Raw genomic sequence first — 26598 nt, forward strand, 5'->3', positions numbered from 1 at the left:
AATAAAATTAAAAAAAGAGTTTAAAAGCAGAAGTAACCCGTCGCTGCTCCAAGTGATCTGCGCGCAGGGGGAAGCTGACTCCCCAGCCACCGGGAGCCACAAGGCTTTGAACTGGCTCAAGAATGGAAGCTGGGCAGGCAGGAAATGCCTCCTCTGTTGGGGGAGGGGGCTGCAGGCCCAGGAAATGGGGACAGTAGGCTTGGGGGCCAGGCAGCCATCCTAAGTGTGGCCTCAGCCGAACTTGGTCTCCTGGGGCAGTCAGCTCCATAGGCCCGAAATACCACCCCGACCAAAGGACGCTGCTCGCAAGTCCTCCATCAACGCCGGCCTTCCTCCAAGTCTCACTCAGCACCGCCCCTCCGCAACAACGATCGCCCATCACCCGCGAGCAGGCGGACAGCTGCACTGCCACAGCAGCTCCCCCCAGTCCGCAAGGGTCACCTTCCCGAGAGCAAAGCTGGGTAGCTCCTTCCCGACTCAAGCCTTTCTCCAGCTCCCACCTGTCCTCAGGATCAAGCCTGGCATTTGGGGCCCTTGTGATCTGGCCTGGCGAAGCGGCCAGGCCCCAGTCTCCCTTCCTTCCTCTGCACCACCCTCCGCTCCGATCGCACCCATCACTGCAGTTCCCAAAGGTGGCCACACTTTCCTGCCAGGGCTCCTGAACCTTCATAGTGTTGTTTCCTCAGCAGCCCTTCAGTCTCCTTGTCTTAATCCATGCCATTCCCTTTGCCCGGCATGCCAGGCAGGAAGTTTTTAGCCAGCCTTCGAAGTGCGGGAGCTTCAGAACAAGCTCCTTCCTCTGTGAGGGCTCTGTGTCTCTCACCACCTTCACCTACCACGGTAGCACATGCATGCGCTTCTCCAGGGCAGAGCTGAGCTCTGGGGTGAATGTTTAATAAAGAAAGAAAACTCATGTTGACTTAGGTGCGAACAACAGTATTCGGCCGCTGCCTTTCCAAGCAGAGACACGGAGAGCGACACTGCCCCGGCGCGTGCGGAGAACGGAGGGACAGCTCTGGGTCCGCTGTGTCCCTGCTCTGCACGTGGCAGCACAGGGGAGGCCGGGGCTCGGGCCCAGGCAATACCTGGCTGCTAGTCTGGATTCCTCTAAGAACTTCGATTTACCCCTCTCTAAACTGGGTGAGCAACAGCCTCTGGTTTCAACTCTTTTCTGAGAGCAGGATGCCCCTTGTCCCCTCCAGCTGGCTGCCTCCTGGGGCCAAAGCTCAGCTCTGCCCCACTCTCCCATTAAAACCCTGACACACCGGTTTCACTACCAACTGTAATTGTGTTGGACTTTCTTTCCCCAGGAAGTCAGCTGGAGTACCAGCTTCAAGAGCAGGCCTCCCACATCCTGTCCACAGGCCCCACCAAACCTCAGCCCCACCTCAGGTGGCACTCTGAGAAGGTGAGGCGTCGCTGGTGGGCGCCACGGCAGGCTGCAGGACCCAGTGGCTCCATCCCAGACAGAGACTACACCGGCTGTGGGGACTCTGTGCACCTTCCTGCCTCGAGTCTTTGCTTGTTACTGAACTGTGATCTTGGGCCAGGAAGGTTTCGCTGCCAGGAGAGGAGAGCACACCTCTGAGTGTTCAGTGGCTGCTGCAGGCTGCCCACCACTCACCACCCCTGGGCCGGAGGTCAGGTGGGCACCCTCCCCCTCACTCTCCAGAGCAGCCAAAGGGAGCCTTTAAAACTGTGAAGCACTAAATGCAGAGGGGGATCCTGGAAAAGTAAAAGGACATCAGTGGAGTAAAATCTGGAGTTTGGTTGAGAGTGAAGTACTTACGCTGGTTTCTTGGTTGAGACAAATGCCCCACAGTAATGAAAGACCTTAGCAATGGGGACAACAGAGAGAGGGTTATGCCGGAACTGTCTTTCGAACTTTCCCAGAAATCTAAAATTATTCCAAAATAAAAAGTTTATTTAAAAAAATGCCAACCAGGTTGCACCCCTTTGTAGCTCAACAGCCTTCAGTGGATCCCCAGTGCCCTCGACATAAACCCCAACTTTGCTTCTGGGCCCTCAGGGCCCTACTGGATTGGGCCAGCCTCTCTGGCTTCCCTGAACACGGCATCCAGGCCAACTCATCCCTCGGCTTGGACAGCCGAGGAGGGGCCGGGGGTTGGTTCCCCAGAGGCAGGGCTAGCGGAGAAGGAGCCAGCGGGAACCAGACAGTACAGTGTGATAGGGCTCTGACAGGTACGGTCTGCCAGAGGCCTCACAAGCCAGGCCCAGACAAAAGGGCCTGCGGTTTGCTTCCTGCAAAACCCAGTCAAGTATCTCCCCCCACCCCCCCACTTCTTCTGAAGCTCTGACGTTAAAGGGGAAGTGGTCTGAAGGTCACCCAAGAGCACATGGTCAGGTCAGGATCTGAAGCCACACCTATGACTCCCAAACCCAAACTCCACCCCGCCACTTCAGTCCGTGGGGTCTCTCCCAACACTGCAGCTGCTGGGATATGGGTCCACTGAACTGACCCCTGCAGTGAGGGTAAACTGAGGCATGGAAAAAGCTATGGCCTACTGTTTGCTGGCCCTGGGAGGGGTCAGGATAGATTCCATTCTGGGGGGCCAGTAGCAATGGCCCCCATGCTAAGGAGGAAGCTGCCGGCTGTCCAGAGAGGAAATACCAGCACCTCCCTGTGGGTGATCAAGACACTCTCTTCCTGGAGGAGCCAGGAAACAACAGGAGGCCTGGCCCTGAGCTGGACAGGAAAAGCAACGTCTTGGGGAAACCAAGGCACAAAGAGGGGCGGCAGCTTCCCCAGGACACACGGCGCAGTAATTCCCCACCTTGCCCCAGGCCGCCTGAACCAGGAAGGATTGACGGACAAATGGCAATTGACACAGAAGTTCAGCAGACCCTTCCAGAGCTTCAGAGAGGCCTGCATCAGTTTCCCCACCCCCCTCTCTGGAGTAGGCAGGCCACTCAGCCCCAGGCCACTGAGTTAAGCCAGGCCAGCTGGGCACCACCTAGAAGGGCTGTGTGACCCAGTCGGCCAGGCTGCCGGGAACGTGACATGCCCGCCACGCACAACCAGCGCTCCAGACCAGTGACAGGCCGCAGGCACAGCTCCCGGGCTGAGGGCAGGGGCCTGGCCGTACTGGGGTGGGGGCGTGGTGGGGGCGCACACACTCTTGTTGTGCCCCCACGCAAACAGAAGCTGAGGCTCCTCATGCTCCCAGTGTCACAGCTCTTAATACGGTGGGGTGCCCCATCCCCTCTGAGCCTCAGTCTCCTCATCTGGAAGTGGGGGGAGTAACAGCAACTCCCGTAACAGATGTTCCCAGTTACCATGTTTTCCGGACTATAAGATGCACATTCCCCCACCAAATTTGGGAGGAAAATAGGGGTGCATCTTATAGTCCCAATGTAACTTACATTTACATTGGTGAAATAGTATGTTATTTATGTTATTAAATATTTTACCACACTTTTTGCTTCAAAATTTCTTTTCCTATTTTCCTCCTCTAAAACCTAGGTGCATCTTAGGTCTGAAAAATACAGTAGCTCTGCAGGCCGCCAGGCAGAAGCCCAAGCACGGCGGGGGGGGGGGGGGGGGGGGGGCAGCGACCAGCCCCTCTACCACTCCCCAAAGTCAAGGCATGTGAGGCTGGATCAGCAGTGCCGCCGGATATCGGGAGCTGGGCCGAGGCCTGCTCCGCTCAGGGCCTGCCTGGGAACTTCGGCCACAGCCACTGACTCAAGCAGCCATTGTTTTGTTAGCTGGACGTGGCCCCCTAGACACCCAGCTCCCCCTCCTCGAAGCTGTTTCTCATTCCAGCCCAGCCTGGCCCCATTTCCAGCTTCCCCCCGCCCCGCAAACCGGTCCCAGAGGAGCACAGTGTGGGATGGGCAGCCAGTGACTCTTCCCTGGCCTCAGTGAAAAGTCACTCCCTCCCACCAGCTCTAATAGGGGGCGGGGTGGCAGAGTGCTGTGGCGCTGGCCCCTCCTTACCCGGAACAGCTTCTGTCCCAGCTTCTCCCCTGAAGGAGATGCAGGCTGCCTTCCTCCTCCCGGGGCTGAGGGGCTCTGGAGGCTGGATCCCACTCCCTCCTCCCCTGGGGGTGCTGGCCTTGGTCCCAGAGTCCTCGTGCAACTGCTGTGCACACAGCTGAGGGGTAGGGCTGGCTCGGGGCCCCCAGCAAACATCTCCGGGCCAGGCCCCCCCGTCCTGGGGACACGGAAGCCACACATTGGTAGGTCCCTCTCTCTCATGTCCCAGATCCCTGTGCAGAGACCAAACCCAAGATGGAAAGTGACAGCTTTATAACAATAATACAGTAGACCAACAACGTGACAATGATAATCAGCCAGCTTATTGTGTGCAGAGATCTCTGCACGAACAACCTCATTTAACCCTCACCGCACGCTAACAAGTTGATGCCACTTTACCGCAAAGGTAACTGGGGCACAGAGAGGTGAAGTGACTGGCCCAAAGTCACACAGCCATTATGTCCAAATGGGAGTCTCAAACCTCGGCAGGCAGGCTCCAGAGTCCTCACCCTTTGCCTCAGCCTCTCGTCGTGGCTCTGTTGAACTCTGCCCGCAGCTGCTTGGAGCTGGAAATGCCCTGGGTTGCACGCTGGGAAAACAGGCCCATAGAGGAGATGGCCACCTCTGGAGGGCTCAGTCACCTCAAACAGAGATGGGGGGCACGTCCTGAGAGGGGCAAGGGGTGCAGGGTGAATGCTGATCCCCGTTTGGCTCCTTTCCCCGGCCTGGCCTCCACTTCAAGGCCTCTGCCCACTGCCCCCCCATTATTTACCGATCAGAGCAGAAAGTGCTACATGATTAATGCCCCACTGGGGCCTCGCTGGGCCTCGTAATGGAGCTTAGAGCTTCCTCCCTCCTCCAGCATGTGATTTATCGTGTTTCAGGGTGAAGGATGGTGGGCTAGGAGGGGTAAGCCATGCTGCCCCAGACGGGCAGATCCAGGTGGCACTGAGTGTCAGTGGGAAGGTGCACGGCCTGTCCTGGTGACCTGCAGGGTCCATCCGGGCCAAGCACAGGCTTTGGAAGGAAGAAAACAGCCAAACTCTGGGGGTAGTAGCCAGGATCCGAATCCCTGTGGCTGGCACCAAGAGACTTTCCCGGCCTGTCCCCATGCGGGGACCTGGTTTCCATGGCAATCTCTACACTGTTGTCAGAGCTGGAGAGGCCCCGGGGAGTCGCCTGGTCCAGCCGCCACGGGGGCTTTGAGAAAGAGCCTCCTGTTTCTGCCAGTACCAGGCAGGGCTAATTTGGGGCCAGCACCCAGAGTCCCTTCTAGAAACAGATTAACTATGTGTTGCTTTTCCCCCAAAGCCTAGCTGGCTCTCCACAGCCCACAGGACAGCATCCAAATCCTTGGCCCACACCCCAGACCCCACACACTCTCAGCTTCATCTCTGCCTGCTACCCCAGCCATGTCCTACCACACCACTGGGCCTCTGCCCCTGCCGCGTCCTCTGCCTGGAATGCCTTCCCTGGACCCATCTGTTAAAGTCCTGCTCCAATGTCATCGTCTTCCAGGAAGCCTTCCCTGATTCCTTCAGATGAGGTTGGTCAGTGTGTGGCTCTGGCCACAGCATGTCTTCTGTCGTGATCTCCCTGACCATCTGGGGGCTCCTGAAGGGTCGGGACAGGGTCTGACTCCTACCTTTTGGGAGGCTGCCACTTAAAGCGGAGCCCACTCACACCGCCACAGTTCAGAGCACCTCCCCACCAGGAGGACGGATGGGCAGGGGATGTGGCCCAGGAGGAGCTGGGCTTTGGTGGGCAAAGGTGGAGACAACTGTAGTCTTGGGGAACAGGAGCCCCCATCTGGGGGCCTGACCCAGCGTGGGACCGTGCTGGACACTGGGGGGCTGGGCAGTTCTGCAGGCCCCACTTAAAAGCTCCTGCCACCCCCCGTGGCAGCCCCAGCAGGGGCAGAACTTCCCTGGCTCTGTCTCTCCACCTTCCAGAGGGCCCCGTTCACCCCTCCCCCGTGATCTCAGGGCCCCTGTGGCTTGCACCCCTTTGGTCAGCGTGTTCAGAGGAACCAGGGAGTAAAGGTGATGGACAGATGCTCCGCAGCCAGACACTGGCTCCACCTTCTGCCCACTGTGCGACCTAGGGCAAGTCACTCAGTCTCTCTGGGCCTCTGTCTCCCCTTTCTACAGACTGGGGATAACACTCAATTCATTCTGCATCTGGGCAGTATTAAGATACACTTTAGGCAAAGAGCTTTGCAAAGTGCCCTACACAGAGTAAGTTCCCAAGAAAGGACAACTGCAATAATAGTGGCGCTCATGGGAGCAGTTCTGGTGACACGGTGAGGGCTTCCTTGCCACCCACCATGCCCAACTAGATTGGGAAACTGAGGCCCAGAAAGGGAAAAGGACCCCCATTCCCAGGGCTTGGGCCTTCATGCTCCTTCTGTATACACCATGTCTTTCTCCCTGAAGCAACCGGAACTCAGGGCAGCCTATTTCCTTCATCTCCATGAAAACCAGCAGCCGTGGGCAGGCAAAACGAACCCTCTCGAGGGTGCTTCTGCAGGGGTTGACGCCGACTCACACAAGGCCTCCGCTGAATGTCAGCCGCCCTATTCTTCCTTTTGCTGAGCCCTCTTCACAGACTGGGAAACGGAGGCCCACCGAGGGCTAGTGACGTGTCCAAGGCCACCGCAAGGCAGGTGCTGAGCCAAGATTTGGATCCAAGGAGCTGGCAGCAGGGTCCAGCACGCCCCCACCACTCTGGGCCTGCCTGGGTGTAGCAGGTCTTAACTGTGGGCGTGGCCAGGGCCATAACGGTTCCTCCGTCCACCCTCCCAGCAAACACCAGACATTGAGGTGCTGCCCTGGAGGACAGGAGAAAGAATGCCCACTGGTCCCCGTCCCCAGCATGGCCTGCACCAGGTCAGGCTGGGGTCGGTGTGGAAAGGGACCTGTCAAGTTATCTTTCCCATCGACCTCATCCCTCATTCCCACATGGAAAAGGCCAGGGGCTCACTCCTTCCAGAGTCCAGACAGTCCCATTTTCAGGGGTGAGTGCAACCCGGAGCTCCCCTGCCTCTCTCCCACTTCCTCGGGAGGCCCCATCGGCCCCAGCCTCCACCTTAAGGCCCGGCTTCTGCAGATGCCCCAGTCGGCTGCCCCCCACTCTGGATCTGAGTCACCGCAGTGTCAGTTCCGGCTCCATCCAGGCCGCTTGGGGATGCTATCGCAGGAGGGGCTGTCGTTCAAAGGGCTCCACCCGAATCTCCAGGGGGTGGGGGGTAACTGCAGACTGCTGCAGAGAGCAAGCGCCTGGCTAACACCAGCCAGTGTGGACTCTGCAGGCAGAGCCAGCCTGCAAATCCCCGCTCCCGCTCACCAGCTGTGTGACCCTGGGCCTCAGTTGTCCCAGGTGTAAACGGAGGATCACAGCACTTCTTGCCTCAAGATGGCAAGGGGAGAGGGGGCTGTGAGCTCAAAGGCACTGGTGTTACTGAAGGGCTGGCACAATGTCCCTGCTCAGAACTCAGGGCTCAGCCCCAGAGAGCCAAGAGGGCACCTACCATCCGAACGCCCCTCAGGCCCGCCAAAAGCTCTGTGCCAGCCCCGTCAACAGCAGTGACAGCAGGCCCTCTCTTCCGTCTCATCCTTTGCCCTCCTGCCTCTGAGCTTGAGGCTGGGGAGCACACACAGCTCTGGCCTCGCCCGCTCACCTTCAGGGTCTGGTTCGATCCTCTAAAGCAGGGGTGTCAAACTCATTTTCACCAGGGGCCACATCAGCCTCGCGGTTGCCTTCAAAGGGCAGAAGTAATTTTAGGACTGTATAAATGTAACTACTCCTTAACTGTTAAGAAGATGAAACTACCTTTGGCCCTTTGAAGGCCACCGCAAGGCTGATGTGGCCCCCAGGGAGAATGAGTTTGACACCCCTGCTCTGAGCACTCCCTGGCCTGTTGGCTGTTCCACACACTGAACACTTTTCTCTGATGTAATTTTTTCCTCCTGGTACTAATACCATTTCCTGCATGTGAGATTTTTATCTGCCCACATCCTGGCTGGTTGTACAGTGAAAAAGCATGAGACCCAAAGGGTAAATAGTATCACTTACCCTGGTTCACACAGCATGCAGGTAGGAGAACAGAACTCAACGCCAGCTTTACCCCCGCCTACCTGGAAAACCAGGCATGCCCCGGGCGGGAGGGATGTTGACAGTCTCCTGAACCAAGCGCTGTCTGTCTCTAGATTAGAAGCCCACGGGAATCCCTTCTCCTAAGTCCTGCCAAGTGTCTCTGCTTGCACCCTTGGCCATGGGGAGCTCACTCCCGGCCCCATCCACTTCCAAATGTAAAGCCCATCTTGGGAGCTCTGTCTTCCTCCACCTCCACTCAGTATTTCAGCCCCGAAATTGGTTCAGAAAACGCCTTCTTGACAACCAGCACCCACCCACCACATGCCAGTTTAAAACCGCCTGAGGGTTCTTTTTTCACCTTTACTATAAAAAGACACCTTGAAAATGCAGCACTGACATTTCCTTGTCAGTTTTCTTTTTGACTTAAAAACACAAAAATAGTGGTCATTCAAAGGGGAGGGCAGGGGAGATCAGGGAAGGAAGGAAGGCTCAGCCTGCCCTTGCCTAGCTGGGGGCCCCCATACCTCAGTTTCCCCTTTTGATACCTGTGGCAACTTCCCCACTCGCATTCACCTCCACATGAGGTAAGGAAAGCGATCCACGCCACACTCGGTGAACGTTAATGTCCTCATTCACTTTCTCTCTCAGAATAGTCCAACAGCCCCAAATACGTTCAAAACAATCAGGGACAGCGCTGGGGCCCTCTGAGGGCTGGGGGAAACCAAGGCTTCCTGCCTCTGACCTCACACCTCCACAGCTCCTCCCTTCTCTGCCCAATTCCCACACTGAAGGTGGCAGCAGATACTGGGACTTCGCTGTCCGAAAGGTGGAGAGCAGGGGACGAAGCCTGCCGGGTGAGGAGCTGGGATGTCCGAGGCCACCCCATCAGAGGCTATGGGGTTGAGAGACCCCCAAACATCTGTGGGAAGCTGGCTTGCCCAAGGCCTGGCCGTGCGCCTCTCCTGCCTGGAGGTCAGGTGTCCCTGGAGAACAGGTGGGAGAACGAGGTGCTGTCCCCTAGCCCAATGGCACCACCTTTCATCTGCTGCTGGGCCAGACTGGGCAGCTTCCGTCCCCTCCATCCTGTCCCTCCCCACCTCTGCGGCTACATCCTGGCAGAAGAATCTGCCCCAAGCCCACTGCTTCCCTGCAGGCCCCCAGCTGGCCCGTCGTCACCATCACCGAGAACACGGCCTGGTCCGCCTGTGCGGCTGCACCTAGCACCCACCGCAGTCCGTGCTCAAGAAATATTTGCGAACCAGTGAGTGAGCCTCCAGCCTGGGAGATGGCACCAGCCTCCCAACTACTCTCCCTGCCTCTCATCTTTCCTTCTCACCAGCCACCTACAGACTTTTTAAAATCGTAACATTAAAAATAATCATAGTAGCCCTGGCTGGTGTGGCTCAGAGGACTGGGTGCTGGCTTGTAAGCCAGGGGTCGCTGGTTCAATTCCCAGTCAGGGCACATGCCTGGGTTGTGGGCTGGCTCTCCAGTGAGGGGCTCATGGGGCCGGTGGGGGGGGGCGGGTAGCCACACATTGGTATTTCCCGCTCTTTCTCCTTCCCTCCCCTCTCAAAAGTAAATAAATACAATCTTTAAAACAATAATCACAGTAATTGCAAGCACATGTGGCAGGCACTCCACGAAGACCTTCACATGTGTCATCTCCCTGAGTCCCCACCACAGCCCCGTGAGGCAGGTGCTGTTATTACCAATCTCCGTCCACAAAGGACAACGCGGAAATGCTCATTCAGATCGTATCACTCCTCGGGCTCAAACCCTTCACAGTTGGCTCCCCGTGGCCCCAGGACACATCTCGATCCTGTAATATGGCCAGCTGGCACCCCACAGGCCCCACCCACCTCCCTTCAGTTGCTGTAGCCCACCTTGCTGGTCCTCCCTCCTCCCTCCAGGCATTTGCACAGGCTGTTCCCTCTGCCTGGACCCTTTCCTCTTCTCCTGGTGGCCCCATGCGGCCAACTCCTGCTCATCCATCCACCTCTGCTTTGACATCGCTCTCCCAGGGAAGCCCTGATGCCTGTCTCCTGGCTCCCTCACCCTGCTGGGCTATAAGGGCCTGGCTCCATGTCAGTCCTCTGCTGGTCTGCATGGTCCACAAGAGGAGAAACTGAGTCACCATTGGCCCCCAGTGCACAGCATGGGGCTGAGCACACAGTAGGGGCTTAGGAAATGTTTATTGAGGCTTCTCTTTGGTGCTAGAGGCGGGAGATGACAGAAGAAGCCAAAATAGGTCACTCTGCTGTTCAGGGCCAAGCCCAGACCTATGCTAGTACTGTCACCTGGGGTAATAACGACAAGAACAGCAGTTCTCTAGCAAGTGCTTACTGTGTGCCAGGTACAAAGCACTTCACATGAATCACTTCACTCAGTCCCTAAAACAATCCTTAGGGATTTGTTTTTATGATTCCCACTTTACAGATAAGGACACTGAGGTTTGGAAAGGTTACGTCCCTTGCCAAGGTCACACAGCTGGGAAGGGACACAGTAGCGTTTCAACCCAGGGTGCAAAGTCCAACTTCTCGACCTGCACCTGGAAGCTGGCAACCGCATGGAGCAAGAATAATGACCACTGTCTCCACGTCCACCTTGGGGCCTTGGACACATCTGGGAGATCCTGCCCAACAGCACTGGCCTGGCCCATAGCTGGGCATGGGAAAGGGGGTAGGGGAAGGGGGTGGGAGGACACAGGGAGAGTGGCTGAGGAGGGCTGAGAAATCACCCCTCTTTGGGATCAGGAGGAGGCCCTTGGCCACTCTGTCCCTGGGGCTGTGTCCCTGGAGAGGCTCTGCTCCCCTAAAAAGAAGAAAGGAAGCCCCAGCCCCCTTCAGCAGAATGAGTCACTGCACCAGGCCAAGCTGAAAATAAGGGACCTTGGGAACCAGGACGGGTCCTGCCAGAGAGGGAGGAGGAGAACATGGATGCCCAGGTCACAGATTCACCAAGGGCCTGGGTGGACGCACTGAGCCTGGAAAGGTCCAGGGAGGCCCTGGCCCCGACAGGGTGTCTCGTCCTTAGAGTAGGACTGTCTCTCCACTCACGCCTCTAGCCCTGAGGCCCTCAGAGCAAAACTCCCCCCTCAAACACAGCCCACTGTGGTTCGTAGCTCTGGGGAGAGGAACGGTGGATGTCTTAACCACAGCGCAGGGCGGCGGCGGCAGAGCTGCTCCCTGGGACAGTCTGCCCTGCTCACCCACTGTGACCTTTATTTTCGTGGCGGCCAGCCAGACGGGTCGTGGGTAGCCGTGGGAGCCAGACTATAGGAGAAGGAATCTGGGTTTTTCTCTAAGCTCCAGTGTTGGGCACACCCACAGGAAAATAATTAAGCTCACCAGATTCTCGCCACAGCCTGAGGACGGCAGAGAGGGGATGGAGCAGTGCCACCGGAGCCTGGCCCCAAGGAGGGCTCTGTAATCACCAGAAGTCTTGAGTTTGGCATTTGCGGAGGGAGAAACTAAGGCTTCCTAAGGCAGTGGCAAACCTGGGGTTCAAATGGATTCCCCAGACTCAGACCCAGATGTAGAGTGTGGAAATGGTGCAGGGATTCACTTCCCAGTCTCCTGGAGAGGTGACCCCTTGCTGGTGAGTTTCCTTGAAGAGAACTGCACACAGCTTCCTCCTGCACCCTGGGTCACTGTCCCCACCACTTCAGCCAGCCTGGCCCCCTTGCCACTCCCCAACCCAGCCCAGACACCTAGGGCCCCTTCCCACCCAGCTAGTGGGCCCACACACCTGGGCCCTCCTCATTCCCTCCTGAGCCTCAGGGTCCGATCCTGCTCCGTGCACACCCTCTGGCCATAGCACCTCCCCACCACAGCCCTGGATCAGACACGCACTCACTTGCTGTGTGCTCAACTCGCCGCCTAGGACCACCCCCCGCCCCCAGGTGCACACCTGAGCTGTATATGCACCTTTAGCTCTTTTCAGGATGCACCAATCCGCAACCTGGACCCCGTCCACACACCTAGGTATTCGCACGTGTAACCCAGCACTCGAGTGACCTCACACGCACGCCTGGGCCATAGTCGCGCCAGTGTCTCCACCTCAGCTGACACCTGTATCCTCGCCAGTACATCTAAGTCCCCGCAAATGCACCTGTGGCCCAGAGCACACACCTGTGTCCCCACACACGCACATCTGGGTCCCGGTACGCTTGCACCATTGAGCCGCTCAGCTCACAACCCGCCCAGTAACCGTCCCGCTCTCCCTTGCCGTCCTGGGCTGGGTTCCCCGCAACCCCATGCCTGGGCGTACCTGGATGTTGAGCTTGCGCTCGCAGGCTGGCCCGGTGCCCTGAACCACGCTGTCAAGCACCGCCACCACGTCCGGTGCCGGCTCCACGAAGCAGGCGGTGCGCGCGGCGCGGATGGCAGCTTGCACGTCGGCGAAGCGGAAGGCGCAGAGCGCGGCCGGGGCGGCGCGGGCCGCTGGGGCCCCCTGGGGCCGCTCGAAGACGGCAAAGAGCAGCTCTCGCGCGGGGAAGACCGACACCAGGCGGCTGTAGAGGTCGCCGCGGCCCGCACCACCCGCGCACTGCAAGCCCAGCTGGATGTAGGACTCCGTGAGCTTCTTGGCGTCGCCGCCAGCGCCGCGAGGCAAGCAGATGCGCGCCAGTAGGCTTCGCGCCTGGCTCTCCTTGTCGCCCGCGCGCGCCTCGCTATTGAGTGCCAGGTACGCGTAGGGCTGGGCGCCCGGCGAAGGGTCGAACGGGTGCAGGAAGGCGCGCACGAAGCCCAGTTTGTGCTGTTCCTTGGCCCCCTGCTTGATCTTGAGAATGTTGTCGTCGGAAGGGTTGAGGTCGAAAGTGAAGAGCTTGGCCAGGTCGCCGCGCGCATCGAGGGAACGGATGGCGATCTCAGGCGTGTTCTCGAAGCGGTGGTCCTCCAGGCTGCGGTTGCGCGGGAAGAAAGAGCTGCCGTAGCCGGTGTACGTGGCGCCCACAAGCAGGCGGCTGCCCCCCGCGCCGGCGGCGGGCGGCAGCACCAGCCCGACGGTGGACGCGTTCGGGTGATTGGCCGCCACGTTCAGCATGCTGGGGAACACGGTGACGGGCTCGGCGGGAGGTGCTGCGGGCGGGAAGCGCACGGCCACCGCCGAGATGTTGCCCCGGCGCCGCAGCTGGCAGAAGCCCTGGTAGATGGAACCGCACACGACCACCAGGTCCTGGCCGGGGTCCAGTTGTAGGATCTTGTTGTAGTTGTCGGTGAGACGCCGCGGGTGCTCGCAAGAGGCCTGAGGCAGCTGCGGGGCGTGACACAGCGGGCTGTCGGCCACCGGGCCCACGGCCGCCTCAGCCTCCAGGCTTAGGTTGGCGCCCGACAGCTGGTAGAGGCGGTTGACGGCGGCCAGGTACACTGTCCCCGCCGCGCCGTCCAGGGCAAAGTTGTTGGTGGGCGTGGGCGAGGGGAAGCGGCGCTGGATCTCCAGAGCGCCGGCCCCCGCCCCGAGCAGCAGCAGCAGCAGCCGCGGCAGGAGCAGCGGGCACGGCAGCGGGGCCCGGAATGGCGGGCGCGGCGTTAGGGGGCTGGCCGTGGCGGCCCGGGCGCTAAGGGGTGCGCCGCCCGCGGCGCGACGAGCCATCCGGGCGTGCGCGGGCTGCGCGGCACGGCGAGTGCATGGGGCGCGGCGCGGCCGGGAGCCCGGAGCCTGGAGGCAGCAGGAGGCGGGGGGCGGGCCCGGGCCGCGAGCCGCTTCCTGCCCGCGCCAGCCGCCCCCGGCCCCGGCCGCCCCGGCCCGGCTCAGCTTCGCGGCGCACGCCGGGGGCGGGGAGGGGGCGGCTCCGCTGCGGACACGCCCTCACGCCGCTCCCAGCCCGGCAGCGCCCCGCCCTCGGGCACCCTCCCGCCCCCCGCCCACCTTCCCTAGCGCCCCGGTCCGCTCCCCTGGCAGCCCGCCGGCTTCGCGGGTCCCCCGGCCGCCCGGCCCTCACTCCGCTGTCGAAGGTCCGGCCGCCCGGCGCCCTCCAGGACCCTCCCGCGAGGCGTCCGCGACCCGCGGCTCCCTTTCGCGGCGCCGCCTCCTCCTCCGTCGCTTATTCTTCTCTCCTTCCTTCCTCCTGGCCGCTCAGCCCGTCTCGCTCGGGCTGGTTTTCTGTTTTCTTTCCTCTCTCCACCCACCTCTGTCTCTCGGTGTCTCCCTGTCAATGTCTCTGTCTAACCCCCCTCCTTCCCTTGTGTGTTGTCTCTCGCCCCCTTCCCTGTTTTTCTGTGCTTGGCTCGCCCTCCCTCTCTCCGTGTCTCCCTCCGCTCCCTTCCCCTGCAACTCTCTGTTTTTCTCTCGTCCCTCGGACCCCGTTCTCTCCCTCTCTGCCTTCCTCGTCCACAGCGCTCCGTCTCCGCATCCCACAGTCTCCCTTTTGCAGGGCACATTGACCAGGCCTTAGGCTCCCCCCAAGGCCTGGGCACTTCCAGAGCCAGCTGGGCAGGGGGCACCACCCCCTCAGGCCCCACGATCTGCCCCATCAAAACCCAGCCCTATAAAAGGGGTTTTATAAGTGGTGGGACAGAGGGACAGAGCTCAAGGGTCAGACATATAAATGGAGAAAATGGAGGGAGGAACTATTTCAGGCATGTGCCAGGGTGTGGGGCATCCTGGGCTGGGCGGGCCCCACCCAGTCAGGCCTTGGTCTGAGGGTGACTGCCCCCAGAGGCCTCCTGTGGAGACCCAGCCCTGTGGGCTGCCGTCCTCCTGCCCACTGCAGTTCACCAGGAGGCCCTTCCCCTTTGTGGGAGACTCTGGAAGGTCCTAAAATCCTTTCAGATTTAGATCAGTCACGTGAGCCAGCACTGGGCCACCTGGAAGGTGCAGGTGGGCACGGGGGTTGGAGGCAGGCATCCATGATTCTAAGGTCACAGAGCCCATATGGACAGCCTCTATGGCACCTGGCCACCGTGGGTGCTCCAATGGGGCTCATCCCGTGCCAGCCTCTCTGCCAGGAGCTTTACATTAATTAATTCATCTCCTCCTTTTCACGGCCATCCTCAGGCTGGTGCAGTTATGGTCCCACCTTATAGAAGCAGCACCTGGGGCTCCAGAGGTGAAAGGTCTAGCCGGAGAGTCACAGCTCTTAAGGAGCAGAACTGCGATGTGGGAAAGCCCAGATTTGTTGGCTTTGAAAGCACCTCAGTCCGTCCCCATCCCCAGGCCTGCTCTGTCCTCTCAGAACAGGAAGGGGGACTCCTATCTGATCCCTGGCTGCCACATGGTACCCTGTGGCCCTTGCTCTGGGGGCTGGCCTGGCCTCAACTTGCTTGTTCCCGTCTCACCAGGAAGGAAGGGCAGGGGATCTCTCTGTGTCCGACAGGGCAGGCAGGAAGAGCCAGGCCTGCAGCACTCCCCCACCTCCCTAGCCCAACAGCCTTGCCTTCCCGTCTTCCTGCCATCAGTATTTGCCCATATGCCTGCCTTTTCCAACCCCCACCCCCGACCTGTCCCAGGTCCTACCACTGCTTGGATAGCCAGGAGCGTTCAGGTACAGGAAACCAGAGGCTCTGCTTCTGGCACCCTGTCCCCCTGGGCTCAAGGCCACTCAGGGGACAGCCCACTGGGACCCATGTCCCCCTTCCAGGGCTCATGTTGCCCCACCTATAGAAGCAGACTTGGGGAGTCCAGCAGCCTGCCCCATGCGCCTCACCCCACCTCTCCTCCCAGCCCTCCCCCACCAGTCCATCTGTCTGTCTCCCTTCAGTCTTATCTTTCTCTAGCCTCTCCACTCCATCTCTGTTTCTGTCTTCTTGCTCCTCCTGGCTTTTTTCTCCCTCTTTGTCTCTCTCCCAGTCTCTTCCCAGCCGACTCTGCTTCCGCTCTCTGTCTCTTTGTGAGTATCTCTCTATCTCCCTATCTCCGAGTGTGTGTGTGTGTCTCTCTCTGTGTCTCCCTTTCTGTCCCGGACTCCTCTCTCCCTCTTTCTCCCCTCCCAGCTTCCTTCCTGTCTCCAGCTCATCTTACGGCATCCTGCAGCTCCCCCCACTGAGCCCTGTGGATAATGCTCTGTGTCCTCGAAGCTCAGCCTGGCGCACATTGGCAGATGGTTCTGGGCACTTTGAACACAAAACTACCAACCTGAGCACTAGGACTGGAGCCACCCGGGGCTGGGGAATGCAGGGCCAGTTTAGACCGGAAAGGGCTTGGCCAGGGTCTCAGTGTCCTGGCATACGCGGGAAGTCGAAGTGCTGTGTGGCCTAAGGCAAGACACTTGCCCTCTCTGAGCCTCAGTTTCCTCATCTGTAAAATAAGGATAATCATAATAGCATACCGGCCCATGGGAGACCGTGAGATATGAGGAGTAAAACACACCAGAAGACACGGTGTCAGGCATGTCACAGTCACTGAGCAAACGCCAGTTTCTCTCCGCTTGCCCTGAGCAGCAGTTCAGCGGAGCCCCACGGCCTGTCTTCAGTCCCGTGGCAGCAACTGGGGTCCAGCACTGCTCTGGGCAACCCGTCTTCACGGCCAGCTGACAGAACTGGAATTAGCGAGCCCCTTTCAGAGGCGGAGAAACTGAGGAGCATTAGCAAGGTGAGGAGTGAAACTCAGATCTGTCTGCAGATCCTGTGCTTTCTCCTCTCTGCCAATTAGCTGGACGCTTCTTCAGGCTAAGACGGGTCATGGGGACAGCGACTCTACACCCCTGGCTGGGCAGAAGAGGAGCTGATAACTCCTGATGAAGGAAGGAAGGAAGGAAGGGAGGAAGGAAGGGGAGAACCCACATTGACCCTCGCTAAGATGCAGTGGGGTGTCTTCCCAGAAGGGATTTAAGAGGGAACAAAGCAGAGACTGAGGGTACCCAGGAGACGCAGCACCAACTAACTGAATTGACTAACTCAGATTAACCAACCCTGGCTTAACTACTAGCTAACCTCGAATCACATCGTGATTCAGGCCACGTCCAGGTTTGTTCGGGCCTTCCGATGGTATCATAGAGAAGTTCTCTGACGGAGTCTTCAGTGCCTGTCCAGCACTCGCCGTGGCCCATCGTTAACAGCAGTGGGGTCTCAAAGTCACCACTGTCACCATCAGCGTTGTAGAATTTACTCGTAGCTCCTGTTTTCTTTATAATATTTGCAATTATTTTCTGGTTTTGGCAAGTGGTACTGGTTTTCCATGTACAATAATGATGTAAAGTTTGCTTAGTAAGTTCATTTATTGGAGGATTTTAAATATGAATTAATTTAAAGGCAAATATGAAGTAGGTCCTCGTCCAAGCGGTACGAAGCACCCGAAAGCTGGGAAACGCTGACCCCACACAGTGCCCTGGCAGGTGAGGACATGGGGCTCAGATGGGGCAGGGCCAGTGGTCGGACTGGCACAGAGAAGACAGGCCGGGGCCTTCCCCTGCCCGGATGGGGGTCGCCCCAGCCTGCCCTGTCCATCGTCAGCTCGCTGGCTCGCGGAGCAGAGCTGTGAGAAGGAGGAAATGTTTTTCTTCTACAATTGGAAAAAATAACAGTGGGGCCAGGGCCGTGGGGGCGGAGGGGGCTCTGTCCTCAGTCCTGGCCTCAGAGAAGGCTCCCCTGCAGGAAGTGCCCCTGACGCACTGACCACTGTGAGCACCGCTGTCTGGGTGACAGGAAGGTTCTGGAAACAGAATCCTCCGGGACAGCTCAGCACCCCCGGCCTGGGCCTCTGTACGGCCAGGAGCCGTCACTGAGACTCCTTTGGGGTGTTACCCGTGTCGTTGGCTCCCGGGAGCAGCCCGAGAGGTGGGCTTTCTCGGCCGTTTCACAGCTGGGAACCTTGAGGATCAGGGTGGGGCTGCCACTCGCCTGCAGGGACGCAGCCCACTGGCTTCCAAACCCTGCTCTCGACCACTGCCTCCCCTACCCCTTGCCTTAGAGTTGAGACCTGAGTTCCAGACCCAGCTCTGCTGCTAGCTACCTGTGTGGCCTTGGTGACCCCAGCCCTCTTTGAGCCTCAGTTTCCTGATCTGGACAAAGGGGAGTGCAATCCCCATACAAGGCCGCTGTGAGGACAGAAAAATGTGCGCATGTCACAGGGCCTGGTGTCAGGAAGTGCGGTGTCTCCTGCCCGCAGCTCCGAGACACCGATCCTCTCCCCTGAGCTCCTCAAATCGACCCCCTGTACCCCACTCAGGAGAGCCCCCCAGACCCAGATCATGACGTCAGTCTCACCGCAGCTGCCACTGGGGCAGGTTGTCTGTGCCGCCCCCCCCCCCAATTAAGCGCTGTCAGATGCACAACCTCACTTGTGCAATTAACACTCCATTGGTTCTCCCCGTCTGGTAAACAGACGCCAAAGGTCAGAGGGGCCTAGTGCCTGAGGTCACACAGCAAACAAGTGATCAAAGTGAGCCCTACTCCCGTCTTGCTTACCTTGCCCCTCCTCACCAGGTCTGTCATTGCCACTGCATCCCACTGAGGGCCCAGGGGGAGCTGGGGTGACCCTCGAATGGCAGCACCAGCAGGAGACACGGCACCGTCACACTGATGTGTTTCCCCACTGCAGATGCCGCAGGAAACTAGGGGGTTTTGCCGCCCTCTGGAATTCTGGAGTGTTTTGCCCCCTGCCTCTGTTGGATGCCCCCCAGGGGTGAGGAGAGGGTAAGAGCCTTTTAGGTCTGGTTTCAGGGCTCAGGAGGAGTAGCCTGCCCTTGCCTGAGGGCTCCCCTTGTCGGTTTCTCCATCTTTGTCTTCCCTGGGGCTGGAGGAAATGGTTCTCATTCCTGCATGCAAGAGCTGCCCTCTCGACTCTGGGCACATCCTTGCCCTCTGTGGTGGGGACCCGGAGCCCCCGTGCACCCATCCCAGGCGCCTGGCCCGCCGAGCCCCCGCGTGGCCCCTTTGTGCTCTGTGAGTTGGATAATAGGAGGCATTCTCAGACATCCAGTCATGGGTCTGGGCCCGGGAGAGGACCCTGGCAGTTCCACACTGAGGCCTCTGTCCAGCAGCCTCCGCCCCGGGGGTCCCCACCCACATTCCCAGGCTGCCGCCATCTCCGGGGGACAGCACCCAGGGCGGGCTGGGGAGCAGGCGACCCGTAAGCAGACAGTAGGTGATCCATGAATGCGTCCCTGATGAAGGGAGCCGCAGGGAGGCAGGAAAGCTGAGAGCTGAGAAGGACAGGGAATCACATGGGCCGGGCACCCACGGTGCTCCAGACGCTCCCCAGCCAGTCCTCGCAAAAGCCTGACCCCTCGTTAGGCCCCAGTAAACTTCTGAGAACTTTTCCCCACGTGTGGTGCTCCCTGGGAGACCAAGGCGGGGAGGAAGCCATTCCTGGAGGCATCACAGCTGTCGACGGACAGGCAGCTATGGGCTGAAATCCAGGTGCACCAGTTACTGCACCAGGCCTTCCAGCTGCTTCTAAACCCTACCACTCGGTTGGCAGGGCCACTGCTCTGAAAACACGGCTGGGTCTGAAAAGGAGAAGCACTGCCCTCCGAGACAGCGAGTGCCCATTACGGGAGGTATGTAAGCAGGAGGCCAAAAGAGGGACAAGGCTGAAACCGAATCACTTTGAGATTGCCCCCGCTCTGGCTGAGCACACACATGAACGGGGTCAATCGTCACCGCTCCAGGACTGGGCACTGGAGACGCTCTGTCCCATTCAGTCACACATAGGGCATGTGGGAGAGGCTGGCATGGATGAGCGGGGCCCAGGTCTTCCTGGCCCTACGGCCCCCACAGTCTCTAGAGATAACCCAGTGTCCAGAGAAGGTGTCTCCTCTTGTTTTCTTGGTAAACTTGTATGCATCCCTCAAGACCCAGACCAAATGTCTCCTCCTCTGGAAAGTCCTTCCTGATGGACTTCTAAGCGTCCCTCAAAGCCCAACCGAAAGGGCCCTTCTTCGAAGAAGTCTTCTTTGAGCCCTGAAGCAGCATTAGAGGCTCCTCCTATCAAACTGCTTACCACACAGTATGAGGGTGTGTTTATGGGTGGGGCACATTGTCACTACCAATAAATGCTGGGATGGATGGATGTACCACCATCTCAGGACATCTGCCAAGCAGACAGGATGGTCGTGTTGGCTGCCAGAGGCCTCCTTCCCGGGCAATGCCAGACAACTCTGCAAAGCTGCCTTCTCAACCCCCATTTTGTCCAGGGGGCCACACTGACCGCACACCTTCACGAGGCCAGGCTGCATCAGGCTATCCTACCCTGTTTTCACTTGGGAGACCTACTGGACCTCAAGGTGACCCCTCGCACCTGATTCTTGGTGCAGTTCTGAGAGTCCTGTCCGCTCCAGGGAAAACCTCAGGTGGAATAAGACCTGGAACAGAGCTCCTCCCTTCCTCCCTCCCTCCCTTCCTTCCTTCCTTCCACAACCTACTATGTGCCAGGAACTGGGGATATTACAGGGACTCCACAGGCATGGTCCCTGCCCTCAGCCCAGCCTCATGGGGGAGGCGATCTTTAATCAAATAACTCAAATAATTCCACAATGGCCAAGGGCCGCTGGCTCTATGAAGAGATGATACCAGGTGGCTCAAGGAGAGTTTCTCCTAGGGAACCTTGAGTCCCTCATGGTGTCAGTGAGGACTTCCCTGAGGCAGTTACCCTTGAGCTGAAATCTGCAGGCTGCCAAGGGTTAGAGGGTGGGTCCAGGGAGGGCCCTCTGAACCATGCTGTGAGCTCAGGACTGTCAATGGCTTTCATAGGAGGAAGTGGGATCAGCGTGGGCTGAGGGAGGCCGGGGGTGGGGGGGGGTTTCTGCAGGTGTCCTGGCAGGCGATGATGGGGGCCTGGATAGGTGGGGGCAGAGGCAGAGAAGGAAGAAGACTGGCTGGAAGGCTATTTAGGAGGTGGGCTCACCAGGACTAGGGTGTTGGATGACGGATGGAGGTGAGGAGAGGGAGGCTCCAGGTGGGGAGTTCCCAGACCCTGGGCTTCACCAGCTTCGAGGGCCTCTTTCTGAGTCAGAGCGCCTTGAGGAACAAGCAGGTTGGGGGGATCCAGGGCTTGCTTTTTAGGTGGTAAGTCTGAGGGGCCCCCACGATCACAGGGTGCAGACCCCACCCTGAAGCCTGCTACGCAGATTCTCTGCCCTGTTTGCACACTCCTAGAGGGTGGAGTGTGCCACCCAGGCCAAGCCTCTGAGGGAGCAGGGCCTTCTCACAGTCAGCTGCCTGGGAAGATGGGGCCTAGCCACGTGGCCCAGCTCTCAGCAGCCAGGAAAGAGGCATCAGGGGCCTCATGCAGCTGCCCAGGTAATAATAAGCTTCCCCCAATGCACCAGCCTGTAGGAGCCCCTGTCTGGTGGTTGTTCCCAGTGAGTGTGCGTGCAGGGCAGGTGGGGTGGGGAGGGTGAGCACAGATGGGAGGCGGCGTGCATGTAAGTAGGGGAGTGTGTGTTGTGTGCATGCAGTGCGTGCCAGGGTCACGTGTACACAGACAGGGACCCAGGTGCACGTAGGGGATGAGGGTGTCTGCAGTCTGCAGGCACAGCGGGCCGATGTGAGGGGTTGGACATGCAGGCTGCCAAGGGCCACCGGTCTGTGGTTCGCACTGGGATTTGGGCCATGAAAGGCCAAGACCTCTGTCAAGGCCATTGGTTCTGGGCCTGCTGCCCGCAGGGCTGGTAGAGGATTTCCATATGAAGTTCCGTGATTTTTTTCAATTAGCAATAATCACACCTCTGATAAACCTCATTGGCTACGATACTGCCGCTGGGCAAAGCTTGAAATTCCGTGATTTTTATGATCAACCTTCACCAGCACGATCTGAGCTCTGTAGGGTTCAGCCTGGCCTTGGGTGGCCAGCTTCTGATCTTGGATGGCCCAGCCCCTAACCTTGGGCAGTCCAGCCTGTGAGTAATTACTCAGCCTAGCCAAAGTCCCCTGTTGAGGAACTTGGAACTGATTCTTTAGGGACTTTTGGGTGACGCTATTCCTCATCTTACTCAAGAGCAGTCTTCGCTGACCGCAGGATGAGCCACAGTCTTTTACATGTACTTCTCCAGACTTCCCCACATCTAGTTAGGATGAGCCCCAAAGGCCCAGCAGTCCCCAAGTCCCTGGTATATAAATTAAGTCCCACCACAGCCCTGAACTTCCCTCCCTGCCCTGTCCCCCGGCTATGTCTCCAGGACTTGGCTCTGGCCTCTCTTCTTCCAGGCAACCTTCCCACACCTCCCAGGCTAGGTTGGACTCCCTCCTCTGGACTCCCGTGGCACCCTATGATGCTGCCAGCAGAGCACACACACCAGGTGACAGTGTGTCTGTAGCTCTGACTCCCTTGCCAGCCAGAAGGCATCTCAGGAGCTGGCTCCTGTTGGGGGCATATCTGTGTCCTCCATACCACCAGGCAGAAGGTTGGACTCACAGCAGGCTCACAAGGGTGAATGAATGAATGAATGAATGAATGAACGAACAAGAGAGGAGATAAATGTTCTCCATCATTTTCTTGTCTGGCACCCCCTCCATACAGCTCCAGGGCAGTCTTGGCCCTTTCCCCTACTACCCACTCCTGCAGGTGTCCCCACCTGCCAGGGAAGGTCGACACCCCCTGCCCTGGTTTGGGGAAGGTTTGTGTGTCTAAAATACAGATTTTCCTGTGAAGACATGGCTTGGCTGGGTTGAAATTTACAGGGCCACCATGCCAGCCTCCCCTCAATTCCCCCCAGCTAAGGCCAGGGCAGGGAATGGGCATCCCAAGGGCGGGCGGCTGTTGGGCCAGAGGGATCCTGGTTCACATCCTGCGTCACCACCTCCCAAGTGCGGAACCTTGGACAGCGCACCTGTTTCTCCCAGCCTGCTTCCCAGCTGCACCTCTCTGACTCATGGCTGCCTTGTTATTTCTTGCAGAAGATGAAGCTCTACAAGACCTGACGTAGAAAAATATTTTTGGAATAAAAGCAGCTAATGTTTATTGAGGCTGCCAGGGAGCAGGCACCGTTCTGACAGCTTTGCATGGATTTTTGTATTCATCCCTCACAGCAACCACCTAAGAGGAAGGTCCTTTTATTATACCCATTTCACAGGTGGGGGGAGTGACACATGGCAAAGTTAAGTCCAAAGTCACAGAGTAAATGAGTGTGGCACCTCCTGGACTCAACCCCAGGCCCCCACTGCCGTGTGCTCAAGACAGAACCTGGGAGGCACGGGACACCCTGTCCCATTCTCCCCCCTGTCTAGAAGCTGCCCCCTAAGCACCCCACCAGTTGGAGACTACTGCATGGGCCCAAGCCCCACCCCTCCTGCCCGGACACCTCCTCCTGCTGCCCTCCCGCCTCTCCTGAATCATTTCTGCACGAAGCCTCCTGGGGGAGATTTTCAAATTGCAAATCTGTTCATGCTGTTTTTCTCCAAGTTGAAACCCTGCAAAAGCTCTTGGGATAAAGCCCAGTCCCTTGTTCCTCATACGTGGCCGTACTCTAGGCACAAGTGCCTTCCTGCAGGTCCCTCCACCCGGCTGGCTGGCCCTCTCGCTTCCCAGCTCAGCCCTGTGGTCAATCACCCTCACACTCTCCCTGAACAGCCTCTGGGCACGCTGGTTGTATGATTATTTGGTTAGTGCCCACAGATGCTTGCGGGCAGGTCCTCCTCCCTCCTGTTCACTGCTGTTGCCCCAGGGCCAGACCCCTAGTGGGTGCTCCCACGTCCCTAAATGAGCAGCCAGTGGATTCGCGGGCCAGTTTGGTGTCCCCCACAGCACGGACTTGGGTAGTCAGTGGTGAAGGCGCAGGTCTGGGCGGGGGCACTCTGATAGAGACTTGGAGCAGCTGTCTAGGGAGGGAGCTCCCCAGGGCCCGTCCAGCATCCAGGAGAAGCTATTTCAGCTCCCGGAAACAGGAAGTGAGTCATGGTCCGAGAAGGCCTGCCGGACGCTTGGCACCTCGGGTGCGATTGATGAGCTCCTGGACGGAAGGGCCCAGCCTCAGCCCAGGGAAGCAGGAAGGAGGCCTGGAGGAAGAGGATAGGAGGAGAGACCCTCTCTCCAGCAAAATAGGCAGCCCTGTGGGGCCCCAGCGGAAGGCTGGGATGAGGTCAGTGTGGATTCGGCCACCCAGCCCATTATCTGGCCACACCTGGCCAGTGGGGCAGGAGTGGCCACACGCTCAAACCCTCCAACCCAGCTGACACCCACCCTGGGCCGCTCCAGGCCAGGCCTGCACTGACGAGCGCAGAGTCTCATGGTCCCATTTTATAGAGGCCAAAAAGTAACAGGGGCTTGCTGAGGCCGGGTTGGCCATGGCTAACACAGGATTTGAACGCAGCTCTGTAGGACTGCAGAGACCTGTCAGGGGGTAAAGTAGACTCAGGGGACTCCACAGTGGCCTGGGGGCAGCCACCAAGAAAGTCTGCGGCGGGTGTCAGAGGCCCTGGCTGGAACAAGCTGGGGGTCTGGTCCTGATTCAGTCTCTCTCCAAAAACAGGCTGAATCTGACACCTCTCCCCCAGCCTCAATGTCCCTGAACCACTCAGGGGGCGTGGCTGGCCAGGCCAGGGTCAAAACTAGCAGTCTGAAGCTTGGAAGATGCCCCCAAGCTGGAGCTTCCTGGGCAGGAAGCCAGGGGACCCCCTTCTTTTCTGCATCACACCCTGGGACTCCAGGAACCCCATGAACAGTATGGACAGGGTGGTGGGGGCACCACCCTGGGACCTCCATTCGGAACAAGGGACTGTGCTGGCCTCCTGTGGGCGGGCCTGTCAGAGGAGGGAGGACTCGGGTTACTCTCACTTCTTCTGCTGGACCTGAGTCACCCCATCCCTGCCCCCTTCATTCTCACATCCGCCTTAGTGCCTGTGGGCAGAGTCGGGCACCCTCTGACCAAAAAGGAGCCAAGAACTTCCTTGGCCTGAGCTCCAGCCCCAGGTCATGGTCTTTGACAGGCCATGCAGCTGCTGATGGGCGCCCCGGGCCTGGGCGCAGCCCCTGAGTTGTGCACCCCGGTTCACAAGGTCAAGGAGAGGCAGAATTAGGCAGCACGCGCCCCCAGTGCCTTGCCTTGCGGAGTCATGACTTTTGGTTGGGTTGGGGGTTGAAGTTTTTCTTTTTTTGTGTCTGAATTTTCTAACTTTCCTCAAACAATTTGTATTATTTGTGTTTAAGATAAAAATGGGATGAAAACCATGGGTTGGGGGAAGTGGGTGCTGGTGGATTTTTGCAGGGAATCAGAGGCCAAGGGGAATCAGCTTGCAGCTGCACCTGCCAGGGGACGTGGTGGGGCACGGGGGCTTGCATGGGGACACTCAGCCATCCACGCAGGACCTATCGCCTGCCCCCCCCCCCCCAGCTCAATTGTGTAGATGGGAGACGGAAGTGCAGAGGTCTGGCTACCTGTCCGAGGTAGTCCACTCTCAGAGTCGCCCATTGCATCTTTTGTGGCTGGGCTCACCTGGGCAAACGTCAGGCTGCCCCTTTTCAAAGGGCTTTCAGCATTGGTGGAACCCCAGCTCTACAATTTCTGAGCAAGTCACTGCCCTGCTCCGTGCCTCAGTTTCCCCCAGTTGTCGTGGAGCGTTGACTCGGGTTGAGCCAGGCACACGAGGAGCACTGTGTAAACGTGCTTCTGTCTGAGGGACTCTGGGCTTTGTGCCATGCACACCCATGGGGGTTGGTGTGAGACCCCACGTTGGTGGTACCGTCCACAGGCAAGCCCTCCTATTTATTATCCAGCCAGAAGGGTGCAGGTGTTTTCCAGAAGGTGCTTCCCTCTGCCTCCTCTTCCCCTATTCTAGTCCCTCTCTCCTCGCTGGCCTTTAAGGCCACCAAATGAAGCTTGGGCATGGGGAGCCTAAGATGGAGTCCTGACCCTGTGGACCCCCGCGTACCCACCAAACGCTGGTCCTGCGTGATTGGTGAGGGGCGGAGAGGTTAAGTGAGGAGCCTCAAGAAAAGGCTCTTAAATGCTGCAGACACAGCATGATTTACAGCAGGTTTGAGTACCCCCCTGCCTATAATTCACTTCCATTTGTAGGACCCTTGGCCCTCTCGCGGAGGATGCTGGGAGAAGGCAGGAGTGGGGTTGTCTCACTAATTTTAGCATTAGTAGCTGAGTGGCCAGAGGTGATTTATGGGTCCAGGGCTCTGCTTTTGCCTCCATGCGCTGGACCCTTCCATCCAAGAGACCCTACCACCTCGGTACCAACCCCAGCTCCCGCCCTCGCTAGCTGGTTAAAATACCTGCAGGGCATCCCCTAGACCAGCGGTCCCCAACGTCTTTTGGCACTAGGGGCCTGTTTCTTGGAAGACGGGAGTAGGGGGGACAGGAGACAGAGCTCAGGTGAGGGGAGAGACAAGAGGCGGAGCTCGGTTGAGCTGCTTTCGCTGCCAGGTTCCTAACAGGCCACGGCAGGGGCGGGAACGAGGTGGGGGTGGGGTGGGGTGCGGTTGGGGACCCTTGCCCTAGACCTTGCGCTGGGGCCATTCAAGTTAATTCCGCTAGGGGGTGCTGTTACCCCCATTTTAAACAGAAGGAAACAAGCTGGGAGAAATTCCCGTCCAAACTCCGTCTTCGTGAGCTGACCCATCTAATACTTACTCTGTGCCTGTACCTCCCCCCACCCGACACCGACGCTGACGCC

At 58.7% G+C, this 26598-nt stretch overlaps 1 protein-coding gene and 1 pseudogene across 1 annotated transcript in view; both read right to left on the bottom strand.

The window, feature by feature from the left end:
- The window catches only part of PLXND1 (plexin D1), a 52862-nt gene extending 38902 nt beyond the window's left edge, over window positions 1-13960 (bottom strand). Inside the window, exon 1 of the mRNA XM_024556747.4 lies at window positions 12368-13960. Coding sequence (XP_024412515.3) covers window positions 12368-13693 — 1326 coding nt within the window. The 5' untranslated portion in view covers window positions 13694-13960. The remainder of the gene's footprint in view (window positions 1-12367) is intronic.
- A 7677-nt stretch (window positions 13961-21637) lies between these two features.
- LOC112301326 (U4 spliceosomal RNA) lies at window positions 21638-21750 on the bottom strand (annotated as a pseudogene).
- Window positions 21751-26598: the final 4848 nt, after the last annotated feature.

Source organism: Desmodus rotundus, chromosome 8, assembly GCF_022682495.2.
Source record: "Desmodus rotundus isolate HL8 chromosome 8, HLdesRot8A.1, whole genome shotgun sequence".
NCBI lineage: Eukaryota > Metazoa > Chordata > Mammalia > Chiroptera > Phyllostomidae > Desmodus > Desmodus rotundus.